Genomic DNA, 16,880 nt, shown 5'->3' with positions numbered 1-16,880 from the left:
AACAGCCCTGAATCATAACCTTACCAAATAAGAAAAGGATTAGATAGGACACTGATGAAGATAAAAACAACACAAGCCCCCCCAAAAAATGTTGATAATTTAACAATAAAGAAGAAAAAAGACAATAGATTATACCACCCACAACCCCCTACTCCCCAGTCCTTCCTCACATACCTTCTGTCATAATTTGTCATTGGCCATTGACAGAACCCAAGATAGTAAACGAAAAGTACAATGCACTGTTTGTAAGTTTGACAAGAGTGACCACCAAATAACCAGAAACACCTGCAGATAAGAACTTGGGTCGCTACTGCAGGTATTTATGGTAGGGGGCTGGACACATGTGTAATATAATAGAGGGGAAATAGTGAGGACATCCTCAGAGCATCGACACACCATGGAGAAGAAAAGTGAGGGAACCTCTGTTATTTTACTGCTGGCTTTACTACAAGGTAGGCTCTGCTGACGTTGATGGATTTGTGATAACTTAATTATGCTGTTATAAAAGATTTTCCACTAAATAATAAACATTGCTTTCTTCTTCAGGTGTTTTGGCCTCCAGTGCTGTGGAGGTCCAGCCCTCCATCAATCCAGCTATAGCCGGCAGCAATGTGACACTGTCTCTGTCTCCTTCTACGGCTATCAAAAGTGGAAGCTGGGCAGTGGGAGAGTCCGTCATCCTCACCTGGATCGGAGACCAGCAGGCAGTTTTCCCCAGTCACACCGGCAGAGCGTCAGTCAACGTCCTCACTGGAGCTCTGACCCTGAGCTCTGTCAAGGTGGCAGACTCAGGAGTCTACGTAGTGCGGGGCATTGACCCCCAGCTTCAGGCCAATGCCTCCATCACTGTTGTGGGTAAGACTGGACAAACAGTTGATAATCAAGGTTGGGAGTATTCAATAGTTCATCCATTGGAGACTTCATAGCCTCTTAGAAACCAGCTCACAAACTGTCCACTTGAGAGGTGTTTTTATCAGAACTTTAACAGTCACAACAACTTATTCTCTTGATACGTTTCAAATAGTCAAAATATTCCTGGTTCGAGTTGTACTGGTACTTTATAATACGTGTACCTATCATATATTTAGGGTTAGGTTAACTTAAGCATGACTCATGATTCCTGTTACCCTGTCACTCATCCGACCTCCAGTCGGATTAGTGCTTTGAAGGAGGCTGCGGGTATTGTTGGGTAAATATGCTTTATGAGATGGATCACATGGATGTTGTATAGTTTCTCTTTTAATCCAAATACACCGATTCCCTAAACATATTTAAAGAATCTTTACATTTAAAGATTGTCGTGCTAATGTCACATACTCTATTGAATCTGATTAACCCATAAATGTAAATATGTAAAATGATGTAGAGACAACAAAGAAACAATTATAGAGACACACAGAAAATGTAATAAAATAAGTGGTGTAGACAGAGACAACAAAACAGGACAAGTATACATCTTAAGGGCAAATAAGGACAACAGCCAAACAACTAAGCTAAAACAAGAAGTATTACATTAAATGTGATTAGAACATAAAAATAAACATGTGGAGGTATAAAAGAAACTGTGAACATTATCAGTACAGAATCTTTTGCAACTCATTGCAATGACCATGGGAAGGGCAGCGAAAAATGTGCTGATTAAATGTTTACACTTCCCTTTTTACTGAAACAGGTTCCCTTTTATAATGAAAAATGGGGATCTCTGTACAGTGTTCAGAAAGCTCTTTAAGAAATGTGTGTCTCTGCCTCGTGACATCTGGACTGACAACAGCAAACTTTAATACTGCCGCTCTCTGTTTGCTGTGAGAGCCTGCGTGTGTTTTGGTTTTGTCGCCCTTTTGCTTACATGACGTCTGGACAGTTTCTGTGTCTGGCAAGTCTCACCTTTATCTGGTCGGTTCCCTCAGTTTCCACCAAGCCTGTTCATGCTGGGTCAATAAATCTAAAACCAAATCTATCTAGAGTTACATCAGTATGTTGTGTTCCATCAGTATGTTGTGTACCATGTTTTGCATATTTATCTCACATGATAGGTAACTTAAATACTGTAAATATTTCATTTCATTGCACTTGGAGTTATACCACTTTCTATAAAGCAGTCTTTTTACAGAGTTTATAAGTCATAACAAATACCTTTTTTAATGTGCAATAAAATATTTCTAATGCTTTAGTGATCATTATTATACTTGAAAGAGCTTAATTAGTACCCAATGAAAAGTACCCCAAAAAAATAACTGCCATCCATCCATCCATCGTCTGTAACTGCTTATCGTTTTCAGGGTCACAGGGGTGCTGGAGGAAAATGTAATTACCAAGTAAAGTAGACTAATAATTCTAAGTTGTAAGTTATTCTTAAAGTAAAGTCAACTATGAGTACTTACTCATAGATGCCAGCCACCAAATATGCCTTTCTTTCCATCCGTGTGTCAAAAAAAATGTCTCTTTCTTGATGTGTTAAAGAAAGAGAGAAACAATTCCTAGATCTGTCCCTTTATCTGGATCCTCACCAAAAGTTAATGGGGTCTATTCTGGGCTAAGACTCATCCTACATCCAAGTTTCATTGAAATCCATTGAGTAGTTTTTGTGTAAAGCTGCTGACAAACCAACCAATAAACAGACACAGGTAAAACCTCCTTGGCAGAGGTAAAAATCTTCACTTTTTGATGTATGTAATGTTCTTTTTACTGACACTGTCATTAGTATATTGAGAGGTGTTAATACCCTGCGCTCTTCGTGTATGTAAATGGAAAGGACAAGGGATTTAGAAACATTTCTTAACATAATGTACTCCAACACTACCTTCAACTATGTCCACAGGACCAAACTGTGTAAACAAGCACTTAAGATTATGAGCTTTGTGCAGATAGATATTATATTAGAGGGCATTAGATTGCACAGGTGTACCTAACAAAGTGGCAACAGAATACAGGCCTATTTAGCACTGACATATAGTGTTTGTATGGATGCTGTTCCTCCATTGCTTACCTACAACAAATCCTCACAGTGTACAGTATGTTGACACATCATGAACCTTGTCTCTTCCGCTTGTCTCCCACAGAGACCATTTCAAATGTGACGTTGAGCGTGAATGAAACCAACCTGATGGAGTTCATCGGTTCAGCAGTCGCCAAGTGCTCCGTCTCCACTGGATCCTCTCTCTCTTTCCTCTGGATGAACGGCAGCTCTGAGATAACAGCCAGTGACAGAGTTCAGCTCACAGACGGAAACTCCACTCTCACTCTAGTCAACGCGACCCGCTATGACCGGGGACCGTTCATGTGCCGTGTGTTCAATCCTGTCAGTAATGGCACCAGTGATGCATTAAACTTCACCATCAGCTGTGAGTCTTTTCCCCCCCATGTGTACTATAATTGTCCAGTCTCACTATCAAAGCTCTAAAATGCTGCATGCCTCTCCTCGTCTCTTTCTCAGATGGTCCAGATAACATGGCCCTAACAGTGAATGGAAATAACACGACTTCCTTTTCATCTGGATCCAATCTGACCATGCTGTGCTCAGCTCAGTCCAATCCTCCAGCTCTGCTCCACTGGGCTGTCAGAGGAGAGCTTGTGAACACCACAGGTCCACTGTTGGAGCTGTTCAATGTCAGTGAGGACCAGAGCGGTCCATATTCCTGTCTGGCCTTCAACAATCACACCAACATGAACAGCAACATCACCACAAACATCATGATATCAAGTGAGTTTGTTTGTATTCTGACATCAACCTCCATATCATATGTCTCCATCTGCTCCCAACTTCATCTTTACTTTGCTTTGTTTCCACAGAGTCAGGATCAGAACAACAGGCAGTCAGTGTGTGGCTCCTGCCTCTGCTGTTATTGTTTGGACGCCTCTTCTAAAAGGCAAGTTTTAAAATATCTATATTACCATCTTTTTTCTCAATTTTGAAATGCCCTCTAGACTATAGCCAGACTTGAATTATAGTTTCTCCATTTGCACCATGACAACACAATAACTATAGATCATTTTTTGGGACAAGCTCCTCATTCACATTTTTGCATTGTTTGTAATACATCATCCAATTAAGAGCGACATGAAGTAAAATCAGCACGGCCATCTAGTTGACTGTATCATTCTGTTGGTTTGTTCACATAGCTTGGATCTGTGGGTCAGTGAGGTTATATGCAGTCTGGAAACAGAAGTAAGACGACATTAAAAACTGCAACTTACTACGATTCTGCTGAAAAGTAGATTGAGAAGCTTTCAAGATTGATCACAAACTAAAATCTTCAGGTTCCCCACCAATGATTATAATTTACAGATTGACATTAAATTCTGCAAAGTTCGCTTAAAAAAAACATTATCTCAAGAAAGAAAAAGAGGTAAAATTATCCCTTCAAAGTGATGACATTTCTGCTTGAATTCAGAATATATTCAAATCTTGAATATAATATAATGAGTCACATGGTTACACATGTGCAGCAGGTAGAAGTTATAAGGTCCAATCTGCTTCCTGCTGAGACATAACTGACATAAATGACTTTCACAGGCTGGAACTTATTTTTATTACCGACTAACGATTATTTATTAAAGGTGCACTTTGTAGTTTAGGGGAAGAAATTTTAATCAGAAGAGAAAGATCTTCATTGACAGACTTTTTTTAATGCCTAAACAAACTATCTCTGTTTTCATGACTAAATAAACAAACTTATCTTAGGACAACACAATTTCAAACTGTTATAAACTGTTATACTGTTATTTAAACTTTTATAGGTCTAAAAAGTCATGACAGATTCTGATTTAATGTAAACTGAAAGACTATAGTAAGTAAGTATAAGTCCAAAATCCAAACCCGCTTATTATCATTGAAGACCATTAAAAGGCTGGAACCAGTGAATTTCTTAAAATTTCATGATAAGATTTTGATTGATTAATCAATGCCAAATGAATCAACCCTGCAATTCATAGACTCCTGTCTGTCTCCTATCAGGTGTATGCACAACTAATGCGATTCACTAACTACGTTTTGAAGGAAAAGGAGTGTACAGTATGAATAAGAGCGCGTTTGTGTGAGAAAATGAAATACTGTGAAGACAAACACTGTAACTTGACTAACTAATGACTAACTGTTTTTCTTTCACAGATGCTGGTGGCTCATTCAGTCCATGACAACTGCAACGACATAAATCTTGCACATTGAACCAATACAGCATTCAAAACCATTACTGTGTGTCTTGAAATGTTTTTTGTTTTGTGATTCAACAATTAAATTATGGGAAAAAAATAAATATTAACAAGCAAATCTGATTAACATTACTGATGTCAAGTCATCTTTTATTTGACCAAGTATGTTGTAATATGTTCACTCATCAAACAATGAATTGAAAGGCTGATAAGGAGTACACAAAGTGAGCAGGAATACACAACCACACCCACATACCTCAAACACACAATGTGCAAAAAGTACAGGTAGATTAATTTTACAACCTTTGTCTGCAAATACAATAACTACTGCATAGGCTCTTAAGGTTTTGTACTATTATGTCTTTGTTGGCCATTTGTGTATTGTGTTGCATTTATGAAATATATCTGAACTGCTGTAATTATTTGTGTTTAAAACAAAACGTATTAATTTCTTGAGTATTCAAAATAAATACATTGTTCCAGTCACGTAAACTTAATAATAATTCAGTTGTACTTACAGTCCATAAGTTCCTCTAGATAATACATGTAACTCAGAGTCTTTCATCTGTTTCAGTTGTGTGACTGAATTCAACACTAATCTTTATGATGGTTAGAAACTTTTTCATCATTGTGAAAGTAAACAACTTATCCCACAATGTATTAAGGATACACAGCATATTTCTATCACATATCTTTCTTCAAACTATGAAAAAGAAGTGTCTCAGAAGAGTTTTAACTTTCAAACAGTGCATGCTGGGAAGTCTGCTAATATGCTGATCATATATTAGACACTTGTTTAAATGAGTTGAATGAACTCATGTTGATAAGTATAAAGTGTGGTAGTTTTGTATAAGAAGTGGTCTTGAAAATAAAAACTAGATTTTTCAATTGTATTAAACAACTTGAAACATCAAAAGCTTAAATATTCATGTTCAGTCGTGAGAAAAGATTAGTTGATTTCATGATTTCTTTTTTTACTATGTAAGTTTCCCTTTATGTAGGCAGTCTTTACCCCATTTTCCAATGTTTACACCACCTGCATTATGGGAAAATGTGTTGAGTAGGACACTGCTCAGAAACATTTATCAAGAGTTTAAGACACCGAAACTGGTTCTCGCTCTTGTTACTCTGCCAATTCATATAGTGCACTCATAAATATCTCCATCCCCTCCTGTGTTTGGTGAAAAGGTGCAGAGTGACTGAGGTTTACAGTAAATGGACACTCCTTGCTGTGTACCTGTACAATCTCTGGTAGAGCAGGGCAAAACAAGGTGTGGCCAGGGCAGTGAGGTAGAATGATGATGGAAGACTAGGGGTAAGCATTTACATGAGAACAGAACGCTGGACTGATGTAGAGCAAATATTTGCTGATCAGAAGGCGGTTGTGACCATATTATATGGCCAGATTTGGTTTTATCACGGCCAGAGACAAGCATATTTAGCTGACAGGAAAGTTCCCACCGAAAGGAGAAGAGAAAAGATTGTAATGGAGTCTCGACTGGTGTTTGTTCTAATCCTGGCCACGATTACCTTTAAAACAGGTAAGGTTGAATTATTTTTAGCTGAAATTCATTTGTATTTTTTTATTTTTTATAATAATAATCCTCAGTTCAGGAAATGAGAGCCTGAGAGAGTTTGTAAATTTGAATGAGAAAAAAAAAAAAGGTTTTTTTTATGTACGATGACGAATATTTCAGCAATGTTTGATTAAGGATGATTGAATATTGTCTGCTACTTGCTTTCTGTTTCTAGCTCCTGCACATAGCCAGAGTATACACGCTTCGGAGAACCCCTTACCAGTGGGCAGCAATGTCACACTTTACAGCCAGACCAGTGTCGCTACAGGAATATGGTTGTCGGCTGACAGGGGCCTCATTGTGTTTATAGCCTCTGGAAATGTGATAATAACTAAGGATTGGAGTGACAGGGTGACATTCAATCAAACCACTTCATCACTGACTATAAGTTCACTACAGGAGGATGACTCTGGAATGTACATATTGGAGGCACTCGATTCGTTTCGTGCTAATTTGACACTGTCAGTCCAAGGTAAGGATCACTTTGTAACTTCCCATGTGCATGACTCACTCATATACTGTCTTACATTCTATAAATGTATATTAAACAAAGCTCATCACATTTTTACGTATGAATACTCATTCAGCCATTCAAGAAAACTGCAATCTATCAGCAGATAGTATTTGCATACTCCATACTCAACCTCAAGTGTTGATTTGCAAGACAAAAGAACAGAGCTGTGTGGGAGTAAGTCACCATTACGGTCACCTTGACTTTGGACAGTCGCATGTCAAGTTACCTTTAAGTCTCAGTTTCAATCTTCAAATTCAATAAATAGGGCATTTTGGCTGAACATTTTTGATTTGATAAAACACTTTTTTGACTCATTTTGCACAAATTTACATCATCAAACATACATTAACATATTTAAACATAATGTATCTGTTGCAGTAGCTGTCACTACTGTCACATACATTATTAGTAGGGATACACTGATATATCGATCAAACATTGGTATCAGCCAACTATCACCTTTTTGACTGCCGTTGACATAGCGGCAAATAACGTGTCGCTCACCGATTGGCAAATCTGATGAGTCATATCAATTTTGAACTGGCATATCAATGTGCTATTGCCTCGTGACACCCCTGCCTGAAAAATTCTTATGATTAAAGGTGCACTATGTAGTTTTGGTGAAGAAGAAAAAATCAGAAGTAAAAGACCTTCATTGACTGACTTTTTTTTTTATGCCAAAACAAACTAAATAAACAAACTCTCTGAGTTACTGGTCCGCCAAATACTGTTTGTATTTGGCGGACCCTGCCACCTTTCTAGCTTCAAACAGTGTTCTGGGGAGTTTGAATTTCTTCTCCCTAAGTAGGTATAAACCAAAAATGTAAAAAAAAAAAAAAAAAGGTTATGTTAAAAGTTGTTTCATCAATTTGAATTGAATTTGTGCTCTTTCAAAGATAATTTAATGAAGGGCTAAATTACTTTCAATAGTTCTGTTATCTTTACATAATTAAGTTGTTGGAGGTTCTTTGTTGTTGTTTTCTTTGTTTTCTCCCCTTTGGGGGAATAAATAACAACTAAAACAAAACAAACAACAATTAACTAAATCTGTGTCGGCATCAACTATCGGTCAAATTGTTAATTCAAACATTGTCATCGCCAGAATTATACAATCAGTGCAGTGCACCACTGGTTATTAGTCGCTTGAACAGAAGTACAGTGTAAAACAAGACTTAGCGAGTTCATCTAGTGGCCCTCTGAGGCTGAACTCAGGCAATATAGTACTTAAATGCTGGTAACTAAATGCTTTTGTAAGTATTTCTTATTACCATATATATTCTGGTGTTTTTCAAGTTCACCTTCTTAGTACAATTGAGGCTGATGGAGATGCCATACATTTTTAATATTAGTCTTCTAAAATACCGGGCAAAGTAAAATTTTGATCAGATGATGGTACAGGATGAAATGTTATGGTTTATTGGCTTATTTCAGTTTGGACCACAAATTATCAAATCAACTGTCATCAAGTAAGGCTAATACACATTTTGGCTTGATTCAAACTTCAGTTCAGTCCATATGGGTCGAGTTTTCCATCTGTACCTATTATTACATTGTTTGTCACCTGCAATCAGCTCTTTCAACTGCATGACAAATGTCTTTTTTCCTTCTTTGCAGTGCCGATTTCAAACGTAACTCTGAGAGCAACCGCAACCAACCTGGTGGAGTTCAATGACACAGCAGTTCTCATGTGCTCTGTGTCCAAGGGCACGTCCCTGTCTTATGTTTGGATGAATGGCAGCTCTGTGGTCACAGCAGGGGGAGGAGTGCAGTTCAGCAATGGCGGCTCCACCCTCACTATGGCCATGGTGACCCGCTATGACGAAGGGCCGTTTAAGTGCAATGTGTCCAACGGTATCAGCTATGATATGAGCGCCCCTGTACCTCTGAACATCAGCTGTGAGTTTTCACAAGACAACGGTCTCAGCCAACAGTATTAACAAAATCCAGTCATGCAACCTCCTAACACAATTTCTCTCTTCACCAGTTGGTCCAAGCAACGTAACAATGACGATCATGCCCATGACACACATCCACAGGACAGGAACTAACATCACGCTGACATGCTCAGCTGAGTCCAAACCTTCAGCGAAGATCCAGTGGATGCTTGATGGGGGATACCTAAATCATTCTGGCCCACAGCTAAAACTAGAGAGTGTTGTAGAGATGAACTCAGGAAATTACCAATGCTTACTTCACAACACAGTCACGTCCAGATTCGCCAGCACAAGTGCAATGATCAGGGTTTTGGGTAAGGTTGGATTTGAAGTATTTTGGAGATTTATTTTTTTGCTTCTTTTATTTTATTATCTCAGTAAAGACACACTATTTTAAAGAAATTATTTCACATTTTGGAGTATAGGCTTATTTGCTGTCTTGCTAAGCCTTAGATTGGAGGATTGCTACCACCAGCCTGCAACTGGTTAGCTTAGCTTAGCATTAAGACTGGAATCCGGGAAAAAGATCTAGCCTGGCTCTGTCCAAAGAAAACAAAGTCCACCTCTAAAGTTCATTAATTAATATGCTAAATTGTGTGCGTGTGAGTGTAAAAACAAAGCTGTGGTTTTGTAGGGATTATGTGGCAGACTATTTCCTGTCTGGGCACAGTGACTTCCTGAAATGTTGACATGGGATATAATGTAGTAATAAGTGAGATTTAGAGGTGCTACTGTGCTTTGTTATCGTCAGGGTGAGTCAGGCTAGCTGTTTCCAATCTTTATGCTAAGCTAAGCTAACTGGCTACTGGCTGTAGCTTCATACACGTATAACTGAAAGATATGAGAGTGGTGTTGATCTTCCCATCTAACTCAAAAAAGCAAATAAGCATGTTTCTCAAAATGTCAGCAACTAATTTTACAGTCACATTTGCCATTTTCACTCAACTCACATGTGTGAATGTAAATTACTCAATTACCTTTATCATCCTTTAGACCCAATTGTATCAGTCATGGTGAATCACACAGGTGAACCAGCAATACTTCACGGGTCGTTCACCATGCATTGTGAGGTGGTTGGATCTGTGGACAGAATTCAGTGGTGGAAGAACGGTAATCTCATTTACGCCGACAATACAACAGACTTCAGCATGGGAAACAAGACACTGACTCTCGACCCAGTCCAAAAGTCAGATAATGGATATTATAAGTGCCAGGCTTTTAATTATGTGAGCAACATGACCAGCAGCTCCTCCATGGTGGAAGTCAACTGTAAGTATTTGAATCTCTCCTTCTATCTTTCTTTTCTCTGCTTATGACATATTTTGCACATCAAATACTGTAAATTAGGCCCATTCCACGACTTTTTCAGAAGGGCCAGATTAAAAATAAATAAATAAATGTTAAGTGCAAACAAATGGATTTTTGCACTTATTTTTCCCAATTAAAAAACAAAACAAAAACAAACATTATATATACACAAGTACAGGACACATTTTTAATCGTAGAAGAAGGTTGTCATTTTGATTCTCTTGAATTCCCTCTGCTTCAACAGCCTTAAAAAACTTTTTAATGCCATAAGAGTATTTTTGTGCTTCGCTGATAAGCCTACTGACAAAATGATCAAGAGGCCAGAAAAAGGTTGTTTATGCATTTGGCCCCAGGCTGCCAGCTGGATAGGTCTGATGTGGATACATCAGCTCAGTCTCACACCAAGGCGTGTAGTGCAGTACCAGCAGGGGGCGGTAATGGCAGGAGTAAAAGACAAATACAGTCTACAAAGTAAGAATGTCAGGGTGGATTGGAAGGTCAAACACAAATGTCTGACATAAAAAGATGTGATGGGGAAAGAGGCAATCATTAACGAAGGAGGAATCATATGAGGCTTCAGCACTAACTAAAATGAACTAAATATCACATTGTTGGTCTCAGGTTATCCAATGGTTATCTTCATTAATGTACTTTTCTGCATTGTATGAATGTGTTGACAGTCATGTGAACACGTTTTCAATGAAGGTGGTTTAAGGTAATTTCCTTGTGTTTAGATGGACCGTATATGCCAACGATCATGGGTCCAAATGTGGCAAAGACAGGATACAATGTCACACTCAGCTGCCACGCAGACTCACACCCTCCCAGCACCTACAAATGGTTCTTCAATGGTTCTATAGTGGCCAATATGTCGAAGTACTACACACCTCCTCTTACCAAAGACATGAGCGGGAAATACGTCTGCATGGCCTCCAACAGCGTCACTGGCATGAACAGCACTGCGTACACAATGCTTACTGTTGTTGGTGAGACTTGGATGGCTACTTTTACGTTTTTATCAAATTGTGTCACCTGTGTCCAAACTGGAAGGGTGGATCAGGAGGGATTTAAATAACTGTTGTGGATTTTTGCTTTGTTCTCAGATCCTATCACAGATGTACAGGTAGACGCACCCATGAATCCTGCCATAGAAGGTCATTACTATAATCTAACATGCAATGTGACCGGACCTGCTGACCATGTGTACTGGATGAAAAATTATGAGCCGCTGCATGAAGACGGCACAACTGCTTTCTCCATGCATAACAAGACAGTCACCTTCAAAACACTGGAGTACAGTGATACTGGATACTACCAGTGTAAGGCTATTAATGCTGTTGGGAACATGACCAGCCCTCCTTACAAGCTCCTGGTGAACTGTGAGTTTTTATTTTTCACTGAATATTTTAAACAGAGAGTTTATAAAGTGTGCATCATCCTAAGTTATTGGAATAAATATATAGTAGTTCCATGAGATCCTACTGTGTCCTTTGCTGTTGCAGTTGGACCAGAAACACCCATCATTTATGGGCCAGCTTATGCCGAGACAGGACGTACCGCTATCTTCAACTGCTCCGCCAAGTCAGTGCCCACCAGTTATTTCAGCTGGTGGTACAATGGCTCCGAGGTGGCCAATACTTCAATGCTTACACTTGGCCCCTTGTCTTTCAATATGAGTGGGGTATACACCTGTATGGCCTCCAATTATGTGACGGGGAAGAACAGCTCAAACTCCAAGATGCTCACGGTCATTGGTAAGAAAACTCAAGTATAGCATTGTGCGGATTGATACGAAAATATAGATACATCCGATCATCATGTATGCAGCTTGACTGTATAAATGACCAAATACTCATTTCTACCATGTTTTGTGTCCACAGAGGCTATAACGTCAGTGATGATCCGAAACAACACAGTCCCAATAAACAATGAAAACTTCACTCTCACTTGTGAGGTCACTGGGCCTTACGACAAGATCTACTGGATGAAGGACAACATGTACCTCAACATGAACACTTCCATGGAGAAAGCAAACATGTCCTACCACATTCAAAACAACACGCTGCACCTCACTCCAGTGACACTCTACAATGACGGGACGTATAAATGTGTTGCCATCAGTAAAGCTGCCGAGCTTGGTAGCCCCCCGTACATGCTGCTGGTGAACTGTGAGTGTTGTAGGAAACAATGGAGGGTGTTTTTATTTCAAACTCATTCAGTTCATTGTTACTGGTTTTTAAGAATTCAGTGTATATATATATATATATATATATAGAGAGAGAGAGAGGGAGAGGGAGAGATGTGCGCTACAATACTCATCGTTTTATCGAACATAATTCTGACCATTTCTGTCTCTGTCTGTCTGCAGATGGCCCTCTGAGTGTGAAAATCTTGGGTCCAGAGCCATTAATATTAGGCTCCATGGTGTCTCTGAAATGCTATGCTGATTCACGGCCAGAGTGTGATTTCTACTGGTTCGTTAACAATAAGTCTTTACCTGAAACGATTGGCTCGGAAATCACTTTCATTCCTCAGAAAGGCAGTGAGTGGAACTACACATGTAAGGCTAGGAACCCTGTGACCAATATCACCATGTACAAGACCAAAGACTTCATTTTCGGTGAGTAAGCCTTACTCCTCCTCTCTCCTTATTTTTGACATGGTCCCTACAGAATCTCCATAATAGGTTCTTTAATGGTCTTCAAAAAAGTGTGTGATATCAGATGAGCGCACAAGCAAAATATGGTTGAAATACGATGCAAAACTTGAATAGGATCATTTCAAAATTAGGTTTTTCTTTTGTTTGATTTGTTTTGGAAAAGTTAATTGTTGGCTTTATAAAGTGGAATATTTGAACTAAATCCTCATAAATAATTTTGCCGACAATGGGCTGCGTCTAACAATTATTTATTATTGATTAAGGGGATTATTTTCACAAACATTTAGTCTATAAAATGTAAAAAAAACTGTGAAACATTCTTGTCATAATTTCTCAGAGCCTGCAGTCATGTCTTCAAATTGCTTCTTTTGTCCAACCCACCATCCAAAACCCAAAGTCTCTTCAAGAAAATTTAAGAAGCTAGAACAAGCATATGTTTTTACATTTTTGCTTGAGAAATTTATCAATTTTCTAAATATTTGGCAATTAATATTTTCTTTCGACCAACTAATCGATTAATCGACTTATTGTTGAATCTCTACTCAGAATAACTGCCATAAAATTAAAGATCTCTCATATTGTTGCCTGCTAAATGTAACTTTCTTCTCACTTAAGAACAACAGACATGTTTCTTTATCGGTCTTTATTTCCATCTCTCTCTCCCTCTCAGCTCACGCCTCCGCCCTCCACATCCCATCCCAAGGCAGTATGATGTTGATGGGTCTGTTTGCTTTGTCGGCCACTGTGCTGTTCGACTGAGTCCTCCTCACTGAGAGATCCAGTGAGGCTGAAATGCCTCTTGCTCCCTCTCCAGTCAATAATCTTAGTGTAAAATAAAAGGGAAGGGACTGTATAGTCAATATTTTGATGCCGTGTTAACAATTCTTGTGTGTTTTACTGGAAAGGCAAAGAAGAATGTGAATGTCGAAGTGTGACAGTCTTTGATTTCAGTTTTTGTTTGATATTTCCTTTAATTGAATTACATTTTTCATTTATGTGCAATACTGAATAGTCACATGTACACTGACAGTAGAGGGACAAATGTCATTATTATTATTATGATTGCACTGCCTGTTTAGCTTTTTATGTTAAATCTTATCATCATTAGCAAGTGAAAGTAGTTACTGTGTGGTGGCTGTTGTTTAGGCCCTTAATAAAAAATATTTCCAAAGTTTAACAAGAGGAAACAATGCAACTGTATTCTTTTGAAATACCTTTATACTCTTTTGCTATTAATTGCAATTCTTCATTCCGATCACCTGTACTTTTTCTTTTGTGTGTGATAATATTAGAACTGTAAGTAAATGTAAATCTTATCATGCTTTGATTTATGGCATTTTTTTTGTTAATCAATAAAATATCAACACAATCAATTTTGTTGGGACTTTATTGAGGAGGATACACTGTCTTTGTGCTGATTCGTGACAACTTTTTTTTGCAAAACATTTGCTTTTTAATAAGAAATATATCGTGTATACAAAGGAAAATTTATTACAGTGATTACTGCATGAACATCACACATATACTATGAGTCCTCCAGTGTTGTTCACATGGGGAAACTGGGGATGACATTCTTGCCCTTTCTGCATTTCTTCAGATTCTTGTTTTCTTTCCTCTGGCACCATCTTTTCACTTTGGGTTTGATGAAATCGAGACAGGTAGAGCAATAGGGTTAGAAGAAAAAAACATTACGTTTTTTTTTCCAAAATATTTTTAAAATCAATATCACTATAACACTTTCGAAGAGTCCTTTTCTTATCTCACTCTTTACTGGTTGTTTAACTCCATCATATTATGAATCCACTCACATTTCTGAAGCTTGCCTTTGCGTCTGGCAGACTCCTGACAAAGGCAGCGTGGACTCGCCGTCTCTCTTTCCTTTCCTGGGTGACCCAAATACACCGAGACAAAAGAGCAGAATGGGTGAGGATGATGCACTCTGCCAATACTGAGGCTCATTTTACATATAATCTGAGTAGACGCTAACCGAATGTGTAATTTGTTTACTGCATAACTTTAATAATGTTGCTTTCACCTTTACAGTTGCACCGTCTGTTGTGCTGTCTTGGAGTGTTGATTAGATTTGCAACAGTCAGTGGTTTTTCAGTGTCAGGGGCTAGAAAACAAATGATATTTTAAACATAAAAATAAAGGAATAACAACAATTTTTTTTTAAATTAAAGGTGCACTATGCAATTTTTTCATGGGCTTATTAACAAAGAGAGAAAGAGCTCCTGATGAAAGGAATAGCAGTTTGCAAGAGCTCGGGCCGGGCTCAGACTACTGGAGTTTAAGGCCAATTTAATCCTAATTCTGTCCAACTAGAGGAGAAGTGAAGGGTTTACAAATCAAGTCTTAAACTTTCCGAACATACTTGAAAGTCATATGTGTAAACATTAGAGAAAAACAGGTGTACATTTTTGAGTTAAAAAAAAGAGCCAATTGCCCGTCTAGAGATCCTACAGTTCAAGAATAAAGGTTGAGAAGAAGTTACAAAGTGCCCCTTAATGTTAAAAAAAACCTGATAAATATTAATGCACCAATCTTGTGAAAATTAGTTTTAAACATTAATCTCACGTACCATCAGTGAATGTGTTGGCAATCAAGGATCGCTCATGGGTCTCAGGAAGACCTTTGAAAAGAAAATCACAGAATAAAACACAGGATGTAAACTTACAAAAAAACCTCATCTCATTCTGATAAAGTTTACAATACCTTGGCTGTGATCGGTAAAAATAAGCAGTCCAAGAACCAGCAGCAAAAACATTCTTGATCCCATGTTGTACAAAACAATAAGTCCAGGGAAAGAAATCCTGCATGCACACTAACTTCAGTCCCAGTGAGGGAGTAAAATGGCTGTTGTTGAGCCTCCTTATAAAGGATGGTGTTGACATCTGAAACTAAAGCCGTTGTTGACTCAGTTATACGGAGCATGCCTTGCCCAACTAGCACCTTTACAGTGGGTGGACGTGAATTATAAGAAATACAGACCTTTGCCAAAATACCTGGTTGTAGATTTGAGTAATGGATCATTGCTGTGAGAAAGTGAGGGACCCACATGACATGCATGAAAGCCTTTGAATGCCAAAATCCATGTTTTTAAGTCTCAAGTTAAAGCTTTTCTCACAGTCTCGTTGTTATGATTTTACTTTGAATGGTTAAATGTCACATACATATTTGACCTTTATCCTTTTTCTTACTCATTAAACCTGACATCAAGTATGTCTTCAATATACTTTTACACTCATTAAACATGCAAGGAAACTGAGATATAAAAAGGACATTAATGCTCATTGAACTTCCTGCTTGTGTTTCATTCCAATGCATGTCATAAATAATAAAGTCCTTCCAGGCTTACAATCAATCACAATTATGGGTGCTAAATATCAGTCGTCTCAACACTGTCACATGTAAGATCATGCTTGCTATAATCAACCAAAATGGTATGAGGTATTGTATTGTGTGAAGAATGCTGGAAAAAGTATCTGTCTTGTACTGATCCTAACAAAGCTGGGCACAGGCCTAGAGCAAAGCAAGACTTGTCCACCCTCCTCAAGTTACAGAAATGAACCTCTCCACTTCTGTGAGAAAAGAACAAAACCAGTCAACCAAAAGCAATAAATGTCTTCCAGGCCTAATATGTGTATGTGTACTCTTGGCGAACCGGGTAAGTGATCAGTCTTGAGGCATAAAAATGAATCACTGCATCAGTGGCTATCAATGCCTCAGACTCTGTATCA

At 38.3% G+C, this 16,880-nt stretch overlaps 3 protein-coding genes across 3 annotated transcripts; 2 read left to right on the top strand and 1 right to left on the bottom strand.

The window, feature by feature from the left end:
• Window positions 1-397: 397 nt before the first annotated feature.
• LOC311260100 (cell adhesion molecule CEACAM6-like) lies at window positions 398-5,280 on the top strand (the record flags this gene model as incomplete). Its single annotated transcript, XM_084357612.1, has 6 exons — window positions 398-452; window positions 547-855; window positions 3,060-3,341; window positions 3,434-3,700; window positions 3,790-3,866; window positions 5,108-5,280. 5 exons carry the CDS (start codon window positions 398-400, stop codon window positions 3,861-3,863), a joined length of 987 nt encoding a protein of 328 aa, XP_084213738.1. The 3' UTR covers window positions 3,864-3,866; window positions 5,108-5,280.
• A 1,273-nt stretch (window positions 5,281-6,553) lies between these two features.
• LOC311260604 (cell adhesion molecule CEACAM5-like) lies at window positions 6,554-14,512 on the top strand. Its single transcript, XM_084358648.1, has 11 exons — window positions 6,554-6,689; window positions 6,901-7,197; window positions 8,854-9,135; window positions 9,224-9,487; window positions 10,167-10,442; window positions 11,216-11,467; window positions 11,585-11,860; window positions 11,984-12,235; window positions 12,362-12,649; window positions 12,850-13,101; window positions 13,811-14,512. The coding sequence occupies exons 1-11, from the start codon at window positions 6,635-6,637 to the stop codon at window positions 13,897-13,899; spliced, it is 2,583 nt and encodes an 860-aa protein (XP_084214774.1). The 5' UTR covers window positions 6,554-6,634; the 3' UTR covers window positions 13,900-14,512.
• A 42-nt stretch (window positions 14,513-14,554) lies between these two features.
• Window positions 14,555-16,843, bottom strand: LOC311260607 (uncharacterized protein). Its single transcript, XM_084358656.1, has 5 exons — window positions 15,856-16,843; window positions 15,722-15,772; window positions 15,176-15,256; window positions 14,949-15,023; window positions 14,555-14,772 (listed from the first exon to the last, which is right to left on the bottom strand). Exons 1-5 carry the CDS (start codon window positions 15,917-15,919, stop codon window positions 14,687-14,689), a joined length of 357 nt encoding a protein of 118 aa, XP_084214782.1. The 5' UTR covers window positions 15,920-16,843; the 3' UTR covers window positions 14,555-14,686.
• Window positions 16,844-16,880: the final 37 nt, after the last annotated feature.

The sequence above is a fragment of the Pagrus pagrus genome (assembly GCF_965226575.1).
Source record: "Pagrus pagrus genome assembly, chromosome: 7".
NCBI lineage: Eukaryota > Metazoa > Chordata > Actinopteri > Spariformes > Sparidae > Pagrus > Pagrus pagrus.
The sequence above is the reverse complement of the archived record's forward strand: the minus strand, read 5'-3'. Positions and strand labels throughout refer to the sequence as shown.

Coding starts and splice junctions, on each gene's coding strand:
- LOC311260604 (XM_084358648.1), top strand. CDS start 6,635: ATGGAGTCTCGACTGGTGTTTGTTCTAATCCTGGCCACGATTACCTTT. Junction 11,468..11,584: donor CACAATGCTTACTGTTGTTG/GTGAGACTTGGA, acceptor CTTTGTTCTCAG/ATCCTATCACAGATGTACAG. Junction 11,861..11,983: donor TTACAAGCTCCTGGTGAACT/GTGAGTTTTTAT, acceptor TTGCTGTTGCAG/TTGGACCAGAAACACCCATC.
- LOC311260607 (XM_084358656.1), bottom strand. CDS start 15,919: ATGGGATCAAGAATGTTTTTGCTGCTGGTTCTTGGACTGCTTATTTTT. Junction 15,024..15,175: donor CAGACGGTGCAACTGTAAAG/GTGAAAGCAACA, acceptor TGGGTCACCCAG/GAAAGGAAAGAGAGACGGCG. Junction 14,773..14,948: donor CAAAGGCAAGCTTCAGAAAT/GTGAGTGGATTC, acceptor TCAAACCCAAAG/TGAAAAGATGGTGCCAGAGG.